General features: G+C 45.7%; 1 protein-coding gene across 30 annotated transcripts in view; it reads right to left on the minus strand.

Moving 5' to 3' along the window:
- Positions 1–16,341, minus strand: part of ZMYND8 (zinc finger MYND-type containing 8) — a 147,165-nt gene that overhangs the window by 59,964 nt on the left and 70,860 nt on the right. For all 30 annotated transcript variants that reach the window (XM_003936492.4, XM_003936491.4, XM_003936495.4 and 27 more), the window contains 3 exons: positions 13,392–13,469; positions 11,922–12,037; positions 5,013–5,494 (listed from right to left, as the gene is read on the minus strand). In XM_003936492.4, the coding sequence (XP_003936541.1) occupies positions 5,013–5,494; positions 11,922–12,037; positions 13,392–13,469 (676 nt within the window). The remainder of the gene's footprint in view (positions 1–5,012; positions 5,495–11,921; positions 12,038–13,391; positions 13,470–16,341) is intronic.

Below are 16,341 nucleotides of genomic sequence, written 5' to 3' on the forward strand. Positions count from 1 at the left end.
AAAGTGCTAGAATTACAGGCATGAGCCACTGCACTCAGCCATCAGTGATTTTGTAATAAAGAACTATTTTACAACAAAAACATATTGATTTCACAATTAAAAAAAAAAAAGAGTATATGCAACTTCTTTCCTTTCTTTGTTTCTTTTTTGAGATGGAGTCTTGCTCTGTAACCCAGGCTAGAGTGCAGTGACACGATCTCGGCTCACTGTAACCTCCACCTCCCGGGTTCAAGCAATTCTCCTGCCTCAGTCTCTTGAATAGCTGAGATTACAGGTGTGCCTAGCACGCCCAGCTAATTTTTTGTATTCTTAGTAGAGACAGGATTTCACCGCATTAGCCCAGATGGTCTCGAACTCCCGACCTCGTGATTCACCCACCTCGGCATCCCAAAGTGCTGGGATTACAGGCATGAGTCATTGCACGCGGCCCCCCTTTCCTTTCTTAAACAGTAACCCCAGTGGAGCTATGAGAGCAAAGGACCATTAGCCCAGAGGGTGGTGAATGTCAGGCCCCAGGACTCTTACCCTAATACATATTAATGACTTACATTCAGATCTTGCCAGCAAATACCAGCAAATACCTGACCATTCTGGCCAGGAGGTCTATATAATAAAGAGGGAACTACAAAAATCACTGAGATTATTAACTGCTTTAGCCATTAAGGCAGCAAGATTACAGGACACTGTGAGTTAAAGACTTCTGGCTGAGCAAAGTGCTTCTTAGAAAGCTAAATATCCGGTTCTAAAGACGACAGGCACACAGCTCTGAGTTCTCCAATCTTCTAAACAAAAAGAAGGTTTCTACATTCTCGTAAAAGTTTTATGCAATAACATTTCAATTCGTAGTTTCATGTTGCTGGTTACAAAAATTTCACTGGTGAAGCTACTTATATTATTTTCTATTCCATGACATGGCAATTTTTTTACATGATTTTGGATGAACTACGGTCTTACCTCAATTATATTATCCCGACTGTGGAAGCATTTTAAAACGCATTTCCCACCTCCCTCCACTAAATGTTTTTACGACTGCTAACAGCAGAGGGCAGTAGGGTGCAGTGAAAGGAAACAGGTCTAGATGCAGGATGTAGGTAGGGACTTAGGCACCTCCCTTACACCCTGCATAGCCCTCAATTTGCCTTCTGTAAAACGGGGAGACTGACTCAGTTTCTTCTAATCCTCTTAGTCTATGATAGAGGTTGGCAAACTATAGCCCATGGGTCAAACCGGGCATACCACCTGTTCCTGCCTGGCCTACAAGCTAACAAAGGTATTTTAACATTTTTTTTTTTTTTGAGACGGAGTTTCGCTCTTGTTACCCAGGCTGGAGTGCAATGGCGCGATCTCGGCTCACCGCAACCTCCGCCTCCTGGGTTCAGGCAATTCTCCTGCCTCCCTCCTGAGTAGCTGGGACTACAGGCACGCGCCACCATGCCCAGCTAATTTTTTGTATTTTTAGTAGAGATGGGGGTTTCACCATGTTGACCAGGATGATCTCGATCTCTTGACCTCGTGATCCGCCCGCCTCGGCCTCCCAAAGTGCTGGGATTACAGGCTTGAGCCACCGCGCCCGGCCGGTATTTTAACATTTCTTAATGGTTGGGGGGAAAAGAATTAATAGTTCATGAAACATGCAACTTACATGAAATTTAAATTTCAGTGTCCAGCCACCTTGGGAGGCCGAGGAGGGAAGATGGCTTGAGGTCAGGAGTTCAAGACCAGCCTGGCCAACAAAGTGAAACCCTGTCTCTACTAAAAATACAGAAAATAGCTGGGCATGGTAACGCAGGCCTGTAATTCCAGCTACTCAGGAGGCTGAGGTAGGAAGATTACTTGAACCGAGCAGGGGGAGGTTGCAGTGAGCCAAGATCATGGCACTGCACTCCAGTCTGGGCAACAGAGCGAGACTTCATCTCAAAAAATGTAAAAATTAAATAAAATAAAAAACAAAAAAATAAATTTCAATGTCCATTAAAAAAGTTTTATTGGAACTCAGCCACACACTATGATTGCTTTATTTTCCCTCTGCCTATCTCTCTCTCTCTCTCTCTTTATCTATCTATTGCGCTAGGGTCTCACTCTGTTGTCCAGGCTGGAGTGCAGTGGCACAATCTTAGGTCACTGTGGCCTCAAACTCCCAGGCTCAACTGATCCTCCCAGCTCAGCCTCCTCAGTAGCTGGGACTACAGCAGCTTGTGGCCATGTTAGTGCAACGATGACTAAATAGTTGCATCGTTGGGAAAAAGACCCAAAAAGCCTAAAATACATACTGTCTAGCCCCTGACAGAAAAGAGGGCAATTTGTAAGATTAAAATGATTTTCAATATCACTCTCTCGTCCTTCACTACACATTGGCTAATTCATGATTAGTAAAATGACCTAAGTACATGCCAGCAAGGAGATTATATTTTAGGAAAGGGACTTTAAAGCCTACTGAAATGGGGGCTTCTACGAACTTCTCACCTAAAAAGTCACTCAAAAGAATGAGGAATATTGCCAGGAAGTCTGATCTCACTTATCTTTCTCCTTTGAACTAAACACATTAGCCATGTTCTTATATTCCTATAAAACTGAATTTTTTGCAGTGTGGTACAGAACCAATGGTGGCATATATACCATGTTTCACTTTACTAGTTATGTATTAATTTCACATATATTAGGAAAAACCACAACAAGCAATTTAAAAACACGAGCCTATACATCGTGGTTAGCTTAGGACAAAATCGAGTTACAATTTTAATATCTAAGTATGTAACAAAACATGGCAGAAAACCATGGCAATGAAAGTTCAGGCAACACTAATTCACAAAGTCGCTGCCAAGGTTAAAATTTTAAACATTTACTGAAAAGCATGCTCTTTATGGGAATTAATATGCCAAAGGGTTTGTGTAATTAAGTACCAATTTTGTGAACTTGGCTTAAATGGAACCGTGTCATGGAACAAAAGTAAGCTTTTAAGGACTCTGGTCAGAAACAAGGGGGCAAAAAGGAAGACTTTTCTGAAACTGTCAACACAAATTATGTCAATTCCAAAACATAACTCTACGACTCAACCTTGAGCATCTAGGACCACATGGCTGTGAATGAGAACTACAGACAGACAGACTGCAGCCTTTATTTGGCAGAATTAAAAGCCACAGGCCACTAGCTCTCTCTATCCCTCCCCTATAGCCATCTGGGAAGCAGCTAGAAGCAGTTCTTGAAAATAACCCAAGGAAAAGAAAAAAAATTCCCAAGAAACAACAGAAGTAAAGTCGGATTCTTTGAGCTCACAATTGACTAAGACCTTAATATTTTAACTTCTGAGGACATTTGTGGTCTCTTGAAGAACTGATGCTTGCTCCTTTAAGGATTCCTATGTGAAGGAAGGAAGGGAGGGAGGGAGGGAAAGAAGGAGGGAGAGAGAGAGGCTGAGAAAGGAAGGGAATGTGAAAGGTTGTCCAAGGTTAAGCTTTTGGCCAGAAGCCTAAAGCTGATACTCCAACCTGCTTTATTCATTCTAGAAAATCGTCTAAGACATTTTAACCTGACATTTAACAGCTGGAGATTTTACTTAAAAGCCTGACATTTAAGAATTAGAGGTTTTATTTAAAAACTTAAGACTCTGGGCCAGGCGTGGTGGCTCACACCTGCAATCCCAGCACTTTAGGATCCCAAGGCAGGTGGAATACCTCAAGGTCAGGAGTTCGAGACCAACCCTGTCTCTACTGAAAATACAGAAATTAGCTGGACGTGGTGGTACACACCTGTAGTCCCAGCTACTCAGGAGACTGAGGAACAAGAATCGTTTGAACCCAGGAGGTGGAGGTTGCAGTGAACCAAGATTACACCACTGTACTCCAGCCTGGGTGACAGAGCAAGACTATGTCTCAAAAGAAAAAACACAACACAACTATTAAAGGATATGACCTATAAGAGAATGGCATCACACTGGGAAGGCAGAGTGCTATTATTATTTTTTACTTCTTTTTATTGTTTTTTGAGACAGGGTCTCACAGGGGATCACACTTCACCCAGGCTGGAATACAATGGTGCAATCACGGCTCCCTGCAGCCTCAACCTCCCAGCTCAGGCAATCCTCCCACTTTAACCTGTACTCCCAGAGTAGCTAGGACTATATTCACACGCCACTACAACCAGCTAATTTTTGTATTTTCCGTAGATACAGGGTTTTTGCCATGTTGCCCAGGTTGGTCTGGAACCTTTGAGCTAAAGCAATCTGCCTGCCTTGCCCTCCCAAAGTACTGGGACTACAAGGCATGATCCACAGCACCTGGTCAAGTATTATTTTGTATCGTATGTGTTTCTCTAACATTTGCACTGTTTAGTGTGAATGTATGGTTTTGATAGAAAAATACAATTTCGGGCTGGGCGCAGTGGCTCATGCCTATAATCCCAGCACTTTGGGAGGCCGAGGAGGGTGGATCACGAGGGTCAAGAGATTGACACCATCCTGGTCAACAAGGTGAAACCCCGTCTCAACTAAAAATACAAAAATTAGCTGGGCATGGTGGCACGTGCCTGTATTCCCAGCTACTCGGGAGGCTGAGGCAGGAGAATTGCCTGAACCCAGGAGGCGGAGGTTGCGGTGAGCCGAGATCGCGCCATTGCACTCCAGCCTGGGTAACAAGAACAAAACTCCATCTCAAAAAAAAAAAAAAAAAAAAATTCAACTAAAACAAAATTCTTAGGAAAGAAAACTGTTACGGAAAATCATTAATCCAGAACGCAGTGACATCTGAACAGAACTCCAAAGGACTTCCGGCCATCTCCATCTACTTCTAGGTACAACCTTCGGGTGGCTTTTTGGGGACACTTTTCTCATTTCTGGGTCCCTAGCAGCAAGAATCCCATCTGGTGACTTGTTGAAAATTTGCCCTGTGGGCCTCTGCAGTTCCCCACGATTGCTGTGACGCTCACCTGCTTGGGCCCGCCAGGTGTGCACCCACGGGAACCCCCGCCCCACACCGTGTCCACGCGGTCTCCACCCAGCTCCCCCGCACGAGGCTGACCTGTGCTCTTATCCAGGAAGTCCATGGACTCCTCGCTCGCGCTGAAGTGGCTCGACGTGGCCTTCTTCTCGGCATCCTGCTCCACGTCGGAGCCCGTGTGCACGGAAGAGTTTGTGCTCATCGGGGAGCGCGGCATGTCCGACAAGGAAATCCGGCGGCCCGTGCCCCCGCTCAGCACGGGCTTGCTCATCAGGATCTTGGGGGACGCCGTCATGTCGAAGTTGAGCTTGACCTTCTCCTGCTTGTCTATCTTGGCCGTGCCGGCGCTGGGGTTGCTGGGATCGAGCAGCATTTGGTACTGGCTGTTGGGCGTGTAGGGTGTCCTGAACGGAGAGTAGTTAAAAACACCAAACTTCCGGCGGATGTTCTCCACGTAAACCTCCATCTCTTGCATGGCACTGTTGAAGATGCTCTTCGTCTTTTTCACAGAAAAAGGAATTTCTTTAGACATGAGGTAGCAATTATTGATTGGAACCCAGGCCCTAGGAGGGCAAAAGATAAAAGAGTTTAAGTCAACTTCAGTCATTTCCAAGATTGTTTTTTTTTCTTGATGTGCACCAAATTAGCCAAGCATGTTTGCCAAGACTGTTACCCTATTAAAAAAAAAAAAAAAATCAGCCGGGCGCGGTGGCTCAAGCCTGTAATCCCAGCACTTTGGGAGGCCGAGGTGGGTGGATCACGAGGTCGAGAGATCGAGACCATCCTGGTCAACATGGTGAAACCCCGTCTCTACTAAAATACAAAACATTAGCTGGGTATGGTGGCGCGTGCCTGTAACCCAGCTACTCAGGAGGCTGAGGCAGGAGAATTGCCTGAACCCAGGAGGCGGAGGTTGCGGTGAGCCAAGATCGTGCCATTGCACTCCAGCCTGGGTAACAAGAGCGAAACTCCATCTCAAAAAAAAAAAAAAAAAAAAAAAAAAAAAAAAAATCAAGTTGGTTTGAAGGATTAATTAATGATCCATGTAACAAGCATGTTCTACCATAACAGAACACGAACAACAAAACTTCAGCTAAGTCATCAAAAAGTGCAATGGACTTAGTCACTGTAAGCCATTAAAGAAAACAATCCTCTTTGGTTTTCTCTTGGTGGAGAAAAATAAAGCAGCCACTGCATCCGACAACACCTTGAAAAGAGACTGATTCCTCACGCCGCACTCAAAACATAAAGAGCTGCCTTTTCCCACTGCGATTCTAAATGGGACTAGACGGAAACTTCGGAAAACTGCATCCCTAAAAGGAGGCACATGTTTTTGAATGTGAGAAAATTCACAAAGAAAATCACTGAAAAAGAAGCCTGTTAGCCTCCAGGCATAAATTTTCCAACTCCCATCCCAGGCAGTTTCCATCTTCCTAATATCCATACCCACACTCCAATTTTGCTCTGCAAAGACCCATGTGAGCAAAGACCCATGTGGAACCAGGGCCAGTGACCCTGAGGGGAGGTGTAAACACCACAACCGCTGCCATGGGTGACCACTCAGCTGATACAGGGACATCCCAGACATAACTTGGCCACCAAGTATGATCCACTGGGTCAACCCAGTTTCTGGCTGGGAAAACTGGTGGAAGTAAGCTTTCCAAGGAGAGCTTTCATGGGGGGATTTTTATTTATTTATTTATTTATTTTAAACAAAGTCTCACTCTGTTGCCCAGACTGGAGCACAGTGGCATGATCTCGGCTCACCGAAACCTCCACCTCCTGGGTTCAAGCGATTCTCCTGACTCAGCTTTCAAGTGGCTTGAATTACAAGTGTGCACCACCACGGCTCAGCTAATTTTTGTATTTTTGGCAGAGATGGGGTTAAACTATATGTTACCCAGGATGGTCTTGAACTCCTGACCTCAAGTGATCCACACACCTCAGCCTCCCAAAGTGTAGGGATTGCAGGTGTGAGCCACCGCACCCAGCCTTTTTCATTTGTTTTTTTAAGAGACTGGGTTTCCCTCTGTCACCCAAGCTGGAGAGCAGAAGTATGATCAAGGCTCACTGCAGCCTCAAACTCCTGGACTCAGGCGATCCTCTCAACTCAGCCTCCCGAGTAGCTGGGACTACAGGCACACACAACACCCAGATAATTTTTTAATTTTTGTAGAAATGGAGTCTCGCTACATTACCCAGGATAGCCTTGAACTCTGGACTTCAGCGATCCTCCCACCCTGGTCTCCCCAAGATCTGGGATTACAGGCGAGAGCTACCATGCCCAACCTCCAAGGTGCCCTTTTGGATTTCACAGACCACTAACTCAAGCCTGGTAGAAAGCAGTGGGAACAAAGGAGACGTCATAGAAGTAGAAAACTCGTGTCTGGGGGAAAGGGAGAAAGGAGTATCTACTCAGTTGCTATCCAAAGCAATCATAGAAATCTGGACCCAACACTGCCACATCTTCCAACATTTTAAAGAGAAGAAGAAAAAACAGACTTCTTATGTTACATTTTACCCCCATTTCAACAGTTGGCATCTAAGAGAAAACAACCCAGGAGAAATAAAGCATATACCTGGGCCAGAATTCAGAATTCGAGCGGATTGTTTGCAAGGCTTGGCGATACCAGATCGCAACACAAACTAAAACTAAATGCCCCAGAAATATCGATCTCTATCAAAGTGCTGGAAGTCACCAGCTTCTCCTCCATTCTGACTGCTGTCTTTCTGCTGAGACCTGAAGAACCGTATCTCAGCAAGAAGGGCAGAGCGGAACAGAAGCCAGATGCCCCCAAGGTAAGCGTTTGTCTCACAGTGAGATTCTGTGTTCAAAGCAAGCAGGCACAGATCAGGGCTACTAGACACAACCGATCTGAGACGGCATCAGGGTCTCCAGGGCCGTCCCAGGGCAAATGACTCCCCCTCCCTGGGCCAGCCTCAGCTCTGTCACTGGGAAAAAGGATACTGAGTCCGTATCTGGAGAATCAGGAGGGAGGACCACCAGAAGCTTATCACCAGTTGGTGCTGGTCTCATAACCTCATCAGCCACACGCCCCACTCCCACTTCACCCATGCACTTTTGTCCGATATTCACGGCCCTCACTGTTCCCTCCTCCCATGTATTTTCCATGAAATTCCTTGGCAGGGAGGGAAAAGTGTTTCTTTTCTTTAACATAAGCCCACTGCCAGGTGCAGTGGCTCACGCCTGTAATCCTAGCACTTTAGGAGGCAGAGGCAGGCAGATCACAAGTTCAGGCATTTGAGACCAGCCTGGCCAACATGGCAAAACCCCATCTCTACTAAAAATACAAAAAAATGGCCGGGCTAGGTGGCTCAAGCCTGTAATCCCAGCACTTTGGGAGGCCGAGGCAGGTGGATCATGAGGTCGAGAGATCGAGACCATCTTGGTCAACATAGTGAAACCCCGTCTCTACTAAAAATACAAAAAACTAGCTGGGCGTGGTGGCGCGTGCCTGTAATCCCAGCTACTTAGGAGGCTGAGGCAGGAGAATTGCCTGAACCCAGGAGGCGGAGGTTGCGGTGAGCCGAGATCTCGCCATTGCACTCCAGCCTGGGTAACGAGAGCGAAACTCCGTCTCAAAAAAAAAAAAAATACAAAAAAATTGCCGGGTGCGGTGGCTCAAGCCTTGTAATCCCAACACTTTGGGAGGCCGAGGCGGGTGGATCACGAGGTCGAGAGATCGAGACCATCCTGGTCAACATGGTGAAACCCCGTCTCTACTAAAAATACAAAAAACTAGCTGGGCGTGGTGGCATGTGCCTGTAATCCCAGCTACTTAGGAGGCTGAGGCAGGAGAATTCCCTGAGCCCAGGAGGTGGAGGTTGCGGTGAGCTGAGATCGCGCCATTGCACTCCAGCCTGGGTAACAAGAGCGAAAACTCCGTCTCAAAAAAAAAATTAAAAAAAAAAAAATTAGCCAGGCGTGGTGGCAGACGCCTGTAATCCCAGCTAGTTGGGAGGCTGAGGCAGGAGAATCAATTGAATCCCGGAAACGGAGGTGAGCCAAGATTGCACCACTGTGCTCAGCCCAGGCGACAGAGCAAGACTCTGTCTCAAAATTAAATATAATATTGGATAACACTGAAAGGTCAAATTGTGAAAAATAAATAAATAAATAAATAAAATATAATAATAATAATAAATAAAATAATAATAAAAAGCCCAGGGCTGGCGTGGTGGTTCACACCTATAATCCTAACACTTTGGGAGGCTGAGGTGGGTGAATCACCTGAGGTCAGGAGGTCAAGACGAGCCTGGCCAACAGGGTGAAACCCCGCCTCTACCTAAAATGCAAAAATTAGCCAAATGTGGTGGTGCGCCCCTGTAATTGCAGCTACTCAGGAGGCTAAGGTGGGAAAATTGCTTGAACAGGCCACTGCCCTCCAGCCTGGGTGACAAAGTGAGATCCCATCTTAAATAAATAAATTAATTAATTAGATAAAACAAGCCCAGGAAATATTTCAAGGGAAATTAGATTTGCTTAACAAAATAGAGTCTCTGAGCGGGAACAATATCTAGCTTCACACTATCTTAGTTCCAACACCATGGTGGCTTCTCCCTAGCTATGTTATGTGACCCTGGGCACAGTACTGCTCTAATCTTCAGTTTTCTTATTGATAAAATGGGCATAAAAGCAGTTTCTACAGAAAAGCACTTAAAACACCAATTGGTTGGTGTCCTTTTTTTTTTTTTTTTTAACTCTGCAGGCATTCAATAAAATATTTCCTGTATTTTTGCATAACTGTGCATACCTGTGCCTCTATAAAATGAAACCAGGGCAGGTGCGGTGGCTTACACCTGTAATTCCACCACTCTGGGAGGACAAGACTAATGGATCGCTTGAGTCCAGGAGTTCAAGACCAGCCTTGGAAACATATTGAAACCCCATCTCTACTAAAAATACAAAAAATTAGCCAGGCATAGTGGCACATGCCTATAGTCCCAGCTACTTGGGAGGCTGAGGCAGGAGAATGGCTTGAACCCAGGAGCGGGGAGGTTGCAGTGAGCCGAGATCTTTCCACTGCACACCAGCCTGGGCGACAAAGCAAAAAACAATGACTGTCAGAGCTTCCCTGCCCAAAGCCTACTAAAACATCCCAAGACCTCCAAAGTTGTCTGTCCACCACCCACTATGGAAGGTCCTAACAACTCCCTCCAGGGGATCCCCTCACCAAAACAAGCCCGACAGTGTGGTGCACTCCCTCAGAGCAGACACAGCAGGTGCTAGGAAGGGTAGGAAACTCGTGATCCTCAGACCCATGCTGCTTTCTTTGGCACAAACAGAAGGGGCCAGCTTCCATGGCAGCTCTCATCCAGAAGCAAGACCTAAACACGCAAAAGTTTTTGGGAAACAGCTTCTGACACAGAGCTGGCCAACTCACATGCTGTTCTTCATGCCCTGTAAGCTGTCTTCAGGGGCTGTCTGACAAGTGAGAGATGGAGGTCCCTCCAGAGCGGCCACAGCTGAGAGACTACAGACATCAACCCTAATGGTCTAGGAATACTGGGCGCAAGGTACTGTTGTCTACCACCCTGCCTGTGCCCTGAGTATATCTACTCTTACTATATTACTGTATAATCTATAGAGTAAGAATCCCAAATCATCAAGATGGTTCACATTTGCCATGCTCTGATGAATAAAATACGAACTTCTGCCTACCCCTCTCACTCCAGCTCCTGGCATCCTCTCCTCCCCTGAACCTGTTCAAACCACACTGTACTCCCAGCATTTCCTAAACCCTCTCAGCCTCAGTCCTTCCCCTCCCGAACCTCTGCTCTTCCTGGTCCCTTGACCCAGATCTTCACACCAGGTTCCCACCATTATCTCCTGATCTGAGATTTTCTTGCCTATTAGTTCACCTAGGTCCCATCCTTCTTCCCCACTAGGATGTCGGCCTTCACATGGGCAGGAACATCTGATCACCAGCCTCCACTACACAGCCTGGCATGCAGCAGGCACCAAATATGTATTTCTCTGAATGAAGGAATAAAGGACTTAAAGTCAAGGTGTGATACTTCCTACCAAATGCAGCACCATCTCAATAATTTCTATTTTGTCTTCTCACAGTAGACTGTTGGGATTCCCAGTAAGTGAGTTTGCAAATGACTTGGGAATTCACTCTTTAGGTCTGCAAGATGACTTGCAGAATTTAACAGGGGAAACAAATTTCAGCTTCTGGACCCTCTGTGCGTGTACATCATTTTTAGTGTATGTATTTTAAGTAGTCTCCCCTGTACACTAACACGCTTTCTCAAACTGATCAGCAGGGCTTCAAAAGGGTCCTTGCTTTACTTAATTATAACTTGCTAAAAGAGGACTAAGATATTACCTGCTGCTCATCTCTGCCTACCTGTTGTTCTCAAGCATGCAGCGGGCTCCACTCTACAGGGAACTGCTATTAGCTGGAATAATTCACTCTGCCATGTGTGGAGGGAAAGGGGAGGGCAGGAAGGCTGGGAAGGAGGGCTCACACCTGTCAAAACAGCAACCCCTTATAATTTCCCACTGCAGCTTCAGAGAAAAGGGAATAGGAGAGACCTACTCAGCATGAAGATAAGACATTCATTTACTGGCAATCTGGGAAACTACTTCTCATCTTTGGAAGAATGATTTGGAAAGCAATTTGCATGGAGGTTCAATTTACTTCAGAAACCCCCTCCCAAAAACCAAAACAAAAAAAAGCGAACAGCAGCATTTCGAACAGTCACAGAACCCATTCCAGTGCTGGTTTCATCAACAGACCCAGTAAAGTAAGATGATTTTCTAGCACACCTGAGAAAACAGTAGCCGACGCGATTATCAGGTTTAACATACCTCAGGAAAATTCATTTCAACAACAAGATCAATGGCTGGTTATCATGACAATCATGAAAATAATAGCTACCACCTCCACTTCTTTTCTCGTCTAATAACAGGATCAAAGTTCAGTGAAAGCTACATGTTCCAAGCCTGTTATTAACTCCCACCTGTCATGTTGTCCAAAGAATCGGGCATCGACCTGCCCGTCTTTATCCCTCAGAGCTTTTGCAGGCCAGAATGGAAACCCCTTCAGTTTGGCCCAGACCAAAGGATGTGGATTGCTCTAGGAAAAGAAAAACAAGATCCAGAGTTTGTACACATTTGGCAGCAAGATACCCACTAGGCTTGGTATGTGAGGATGAAGCAGGATTGTGGGACACAGGCCGTTAGTGGAAAGAGAAGTTTCCAGCAGGGTTGGCCCATGTGGTATTCTCTAAAAGGTGTGCAGCCAAGACACCTGGACAAAACTGCAAACGAAGTTAAATGGTGAAATCAAAAGCTGAAAGAAGGCTGGGCAAGGTGGCTCATACCTGTAATCCCAGCACTTCGGGAGGCCGAGGCAGGTGGATCACCTGAGTTCGAGACCAGCCTCGCCAATATGGCAAAATCCCGACTCTACTAAAAACAGGAAAATTAGCCGGGCATGGTGGTGTGTGCCTGTAGTCCCAACTATTTGAGAGGCTGAGACAGAAGAATCACTTGAACCCAGAAGGCAGAGGTTACAGTGAGCTGAGATCATGCCACTGCACTCCAGCCTGGGTAACAGATCAAGACTCTGTCTCAAAAAAAAGAACGATGAAAAAATCAGGGTTGGATCCTGGCTGTTCCATTATTACTTGGGCAGCCTTGAGCAAGAGATTTCACCTTGCTATGCAACATGCACAGAGATAATGATACCAGTACCGCCTGTTACCTTTGGATTCAATGTGCATCATGCCTTGCACCTAATAAGAGGTAGTATTGTGCTACCTTTATTCTTTACTGAAAGCTATGCAGAGCCTTCGCTATTCCAGGGTTAATCTCCGAAGGCACAAAGAGATGTAAAATGTAAAGTATGTTTTCTCAACTCTCCTTGCCTCATCTTGCCCCTGAACCCACTCCAACCCACCACCCCCAACACACACACCAGTGCACCCCAACAATGTACTACTCTCTGCAGAACCCCAGCTTGGAAAAGGCAGATCCATGGGGAAACTAGGGTGACTTTACTTCCCCCAAGAAGCATGTTTTAGAGGGACTATGAAGTTAATCCAGGGAAGTATTTTCAAACCTCTTAAAATAGAACCAACATGATTTGTAAATCACACACTGATTTAAGCTCATCTTAGGATCTGTACAGCTTTGCTGCACCCCCCTCACCCATCTCTGATGAGCTCCCTTTTACACTGCATCTTGCAGTCTGCCCAGGCTAATCAACCCAGGAAACCATGATGCTATCTCTGGCACATGAACTTTCAGCCTAAGAGGTTTATCCTACCTGGATTACTTTTTCTCTGCCATAACTTTATCAGCAAAAATTTATCTTGAAACTCCATCCAAAGTTTCATCTAATAAGCCACCTGGAAAAAGCTGTCTTGGGGTAGTCATCCACGGCACAGAGTTCAGTAAATGAAATAAGCAAAGTAAATCCAACTTACACAAGGCTCACAAAACCAGTTATCTCGTTTTTGGCAAGCAGCTAGATAACATTCTGGACATACTTCGATTTCATTCATCTGTAAAGCAAAAATACATTAGAATGTGTCACCCCCGGGGTGGATATCTTGGGGACTTCAATCAATGCTTGATGATTTTGAAGGTTAAAATTTTTTAAATTCCCACAGAGGGAATACCTTGGAGGTGAATCCAACCACTATGCATCACTCCCAGTGCTTCCACCCAGTCCAAGCCACCATCCTTTCTCTCTGGACCAAGGCAACAGCTAGCTCCTCATGTCACCCACTTTCGCTCTTACCCCCATTATGGACATTTCCTGTAAAGCAGCCACAGCCACCTTTTTTTTTTCCTCCAGAGTCTCACTATTGCCCAGGCTGGAGTGCAGTGACCCTATCTCAGCTCATTGCAACTTTTGATTCCCAGGTTCAAGGATTCTCATGCCTCAGCCTCCCAAGTAGCTAAGATTACAGGCATGTACCACCACACCCAGCTAATTTTTGTACCTGGAGACAGGGTTTTACCATGTTGGCCAAGCTGGTCTGAAACTCCTGGCCTCAAGTGATCCACCCGCCTCAGCCTCCCAAACTGCTGAGATTACAGGTATGAGCCACCACGCCCAACCCAGAGGTACATATTATAGACATAAATATGATCTGTGCCAACCCAGAGCCACCTATTATAGACATAAATGTAATCTTGTCCTTCTCCTGCTTAAAAGCCCCTAGTGACTTCCAATTATACCCAGTAGTTCTCTGTCAGAGCACTTTAACCCTTCCCTCTACACCTGGAGATCACGTGGCAAAGTCTGGAGACATTTTTTTTTCCTTTTTTTGAGACGGATTCTCACTCTGTCACCCAGGCTGGAATGCAATGGTACGATCTCGGCTCACTGCAACCTCCACCTCCCAGATTCAAGTGATTCTCCTGCCTCAGCCTCCTGAGTAGCTGGGATTATAGGCACCTGCCCACACGCCCAGCTAATTTTTGTAATTTTAGTAAAGACAGGGTTTTACCTCAGGTGATCCACCCACCTCAGCCTCCCAAAGTGCTGGGATTACAGGCATGAGCCACCACACCCGGCCTGGAGACACTTTTGATTGTCACAAATGGGCCAAAGGAGGTATGGGGGACTACTGGAGTCTAAGAGGTACACGACAGTCCCTGCAACAAAGAATTCTCCAGCCCTAACTGTCAGCAGTATCAAGCTGAGAAACTAGCAATGAAGTCTAATGACCTTACAGGTTCCTTGAAGGCCACATGCCATCTGGCCTCAGCCCGCCTGTCTGGGCTCACCCTGCAGCAGCTCTGTTCCCAACCCCTTCTAGTCACTCTGGCCTGCTCTGCTTGCCAAGCTCAATTCTATATCCAGAGTAGCTAATGAATACCATGTTGCCCTATTTCATCTCCACTGACAACCATCTGAAAATTCAGTTAATTTATTTATTGTCCTTTTCTCTCATAAAAAAAAGTACACTCGGCCAGGTGCGGTGGTTCACGCTTGTAATCTCAGCAGTTTAGGAAGCCGAGGCAGGCAGATCATGAGGTCAGGAGATCGACAGCATCCTGGCCAACATGGTGAAAACCCATCTTAAAAAAAAAAAAGGCTGGGCGGGGTGGCTCAAGCCTGTAATTCCAGCACTTTGGGAGGCCGAGGCGGGTGGATCACGAGGTCAAGAGATCGAGACCATCCTGGTCAACATGGTGAAACCCCGTCTCTACTAAAAATACAAAAAAACTTAGCTGGGCATGGTGGCGCGTGCCTGTAATCCCAGCTACTCAGGAGGCTGAGGCAGGAGAATTGCCTGAACCCAGGAGGCGGAGGTTGCGGTGAGCTGAGATCGCGCCATTGCACTCCAGCCTGGGTAACAAGAGCGAAACTCCGTCTCAAAAAAAAAAAAAAAAAAAAAAGTATACTCCCCTAGAGTAACATTGCAGCTTACAGCCAAAGACCCCAGAAGCTCCTTTCTAGGATCTCAATTCAGACTCCACCATTTATTAGCTCTGTGACTTTAGGGTAAGCTGCCTCTCTTCTGGGAGTCCCCACTTGCTCATCTATCGAAAAGAAAGGAAAGCAGCACCCACCACAAAAGGCTGTTACGAGACATTAAATGAGATAAATGTAAAGTGCTTCAAGTGACAAAGTAATCAATAGCACCCATTAACATTTGTTGAAGGCTTAGAGTGTGCTGGTATCATTCTAAGAATTCTGTAGGTATTAACTTACTTATTCCTTACACCCATGAGACAAAGATAATGAGGCCCCAAGAAGCTGAGTAACCTGCCCAAAGTCCTACAGCGGCCAAGTGGCATGGTCAGGATTTGAACCCAGGCAGTCGGGCTCCAAAGCCCATGCAGGTCCCCTGCACTGTAATTTGCTATTCCTTTCTACCACTATCAGCCTTATTTTTCTCTTTAACACCTATCATCATCCAAGGTGCTACATATACAACAGGTGTTCAATAATTATAAGACTAACAGACTTCACAGGTCAGTGAATCAATAAGTGAATGAATGCGCGAACAAATGCATGAATGGTAGAGTGCATCTCCTGCTTCTGTCCCGCTCTACTTCTGGGCTATTCCAAGGGAACATATCCGAAACAGCCCATCAGGACTTGTCGTCAAGGAAATGCAAAGTAAAATCACAGTAAGATGCCTACTGCTTTTACAAATCTCATTGTTGTGGGGGGCAGGGGGACACAGAGTTTTGTAATTACAACTCCCGATATTGGAAAGGACATCACCTCAGTGTAACTGGAACATCTGACATGTTCACAGCCTCAGAGTAATTTTACTTCTAAAAATTAAACTAAGGAAATCATCAAATGTGCAATGATATTCATCACTTTGTTATTTAAAATGCTGATAAAACTGGGTACTACCCTTAATGACAAGGAATAAAAATGAATGTCCATGAGTTGTATGTAATACT

The sequence above is a fragment of the Saimiri boliviensis genome, chromosome 9 (assembly GCF_048565385.1).
Source record: "Saimiri boliviensis isolate mSaiBol1 chromosome 9, mSaiBol1.pri, whole genome shotgun sequence".
Classification (NCBI taxonomy): Eukaryota; Metazoa; Chordata; class Mammalia; order Primates; family Cebidae; genus Saimiri; species Saimiri boliviensis.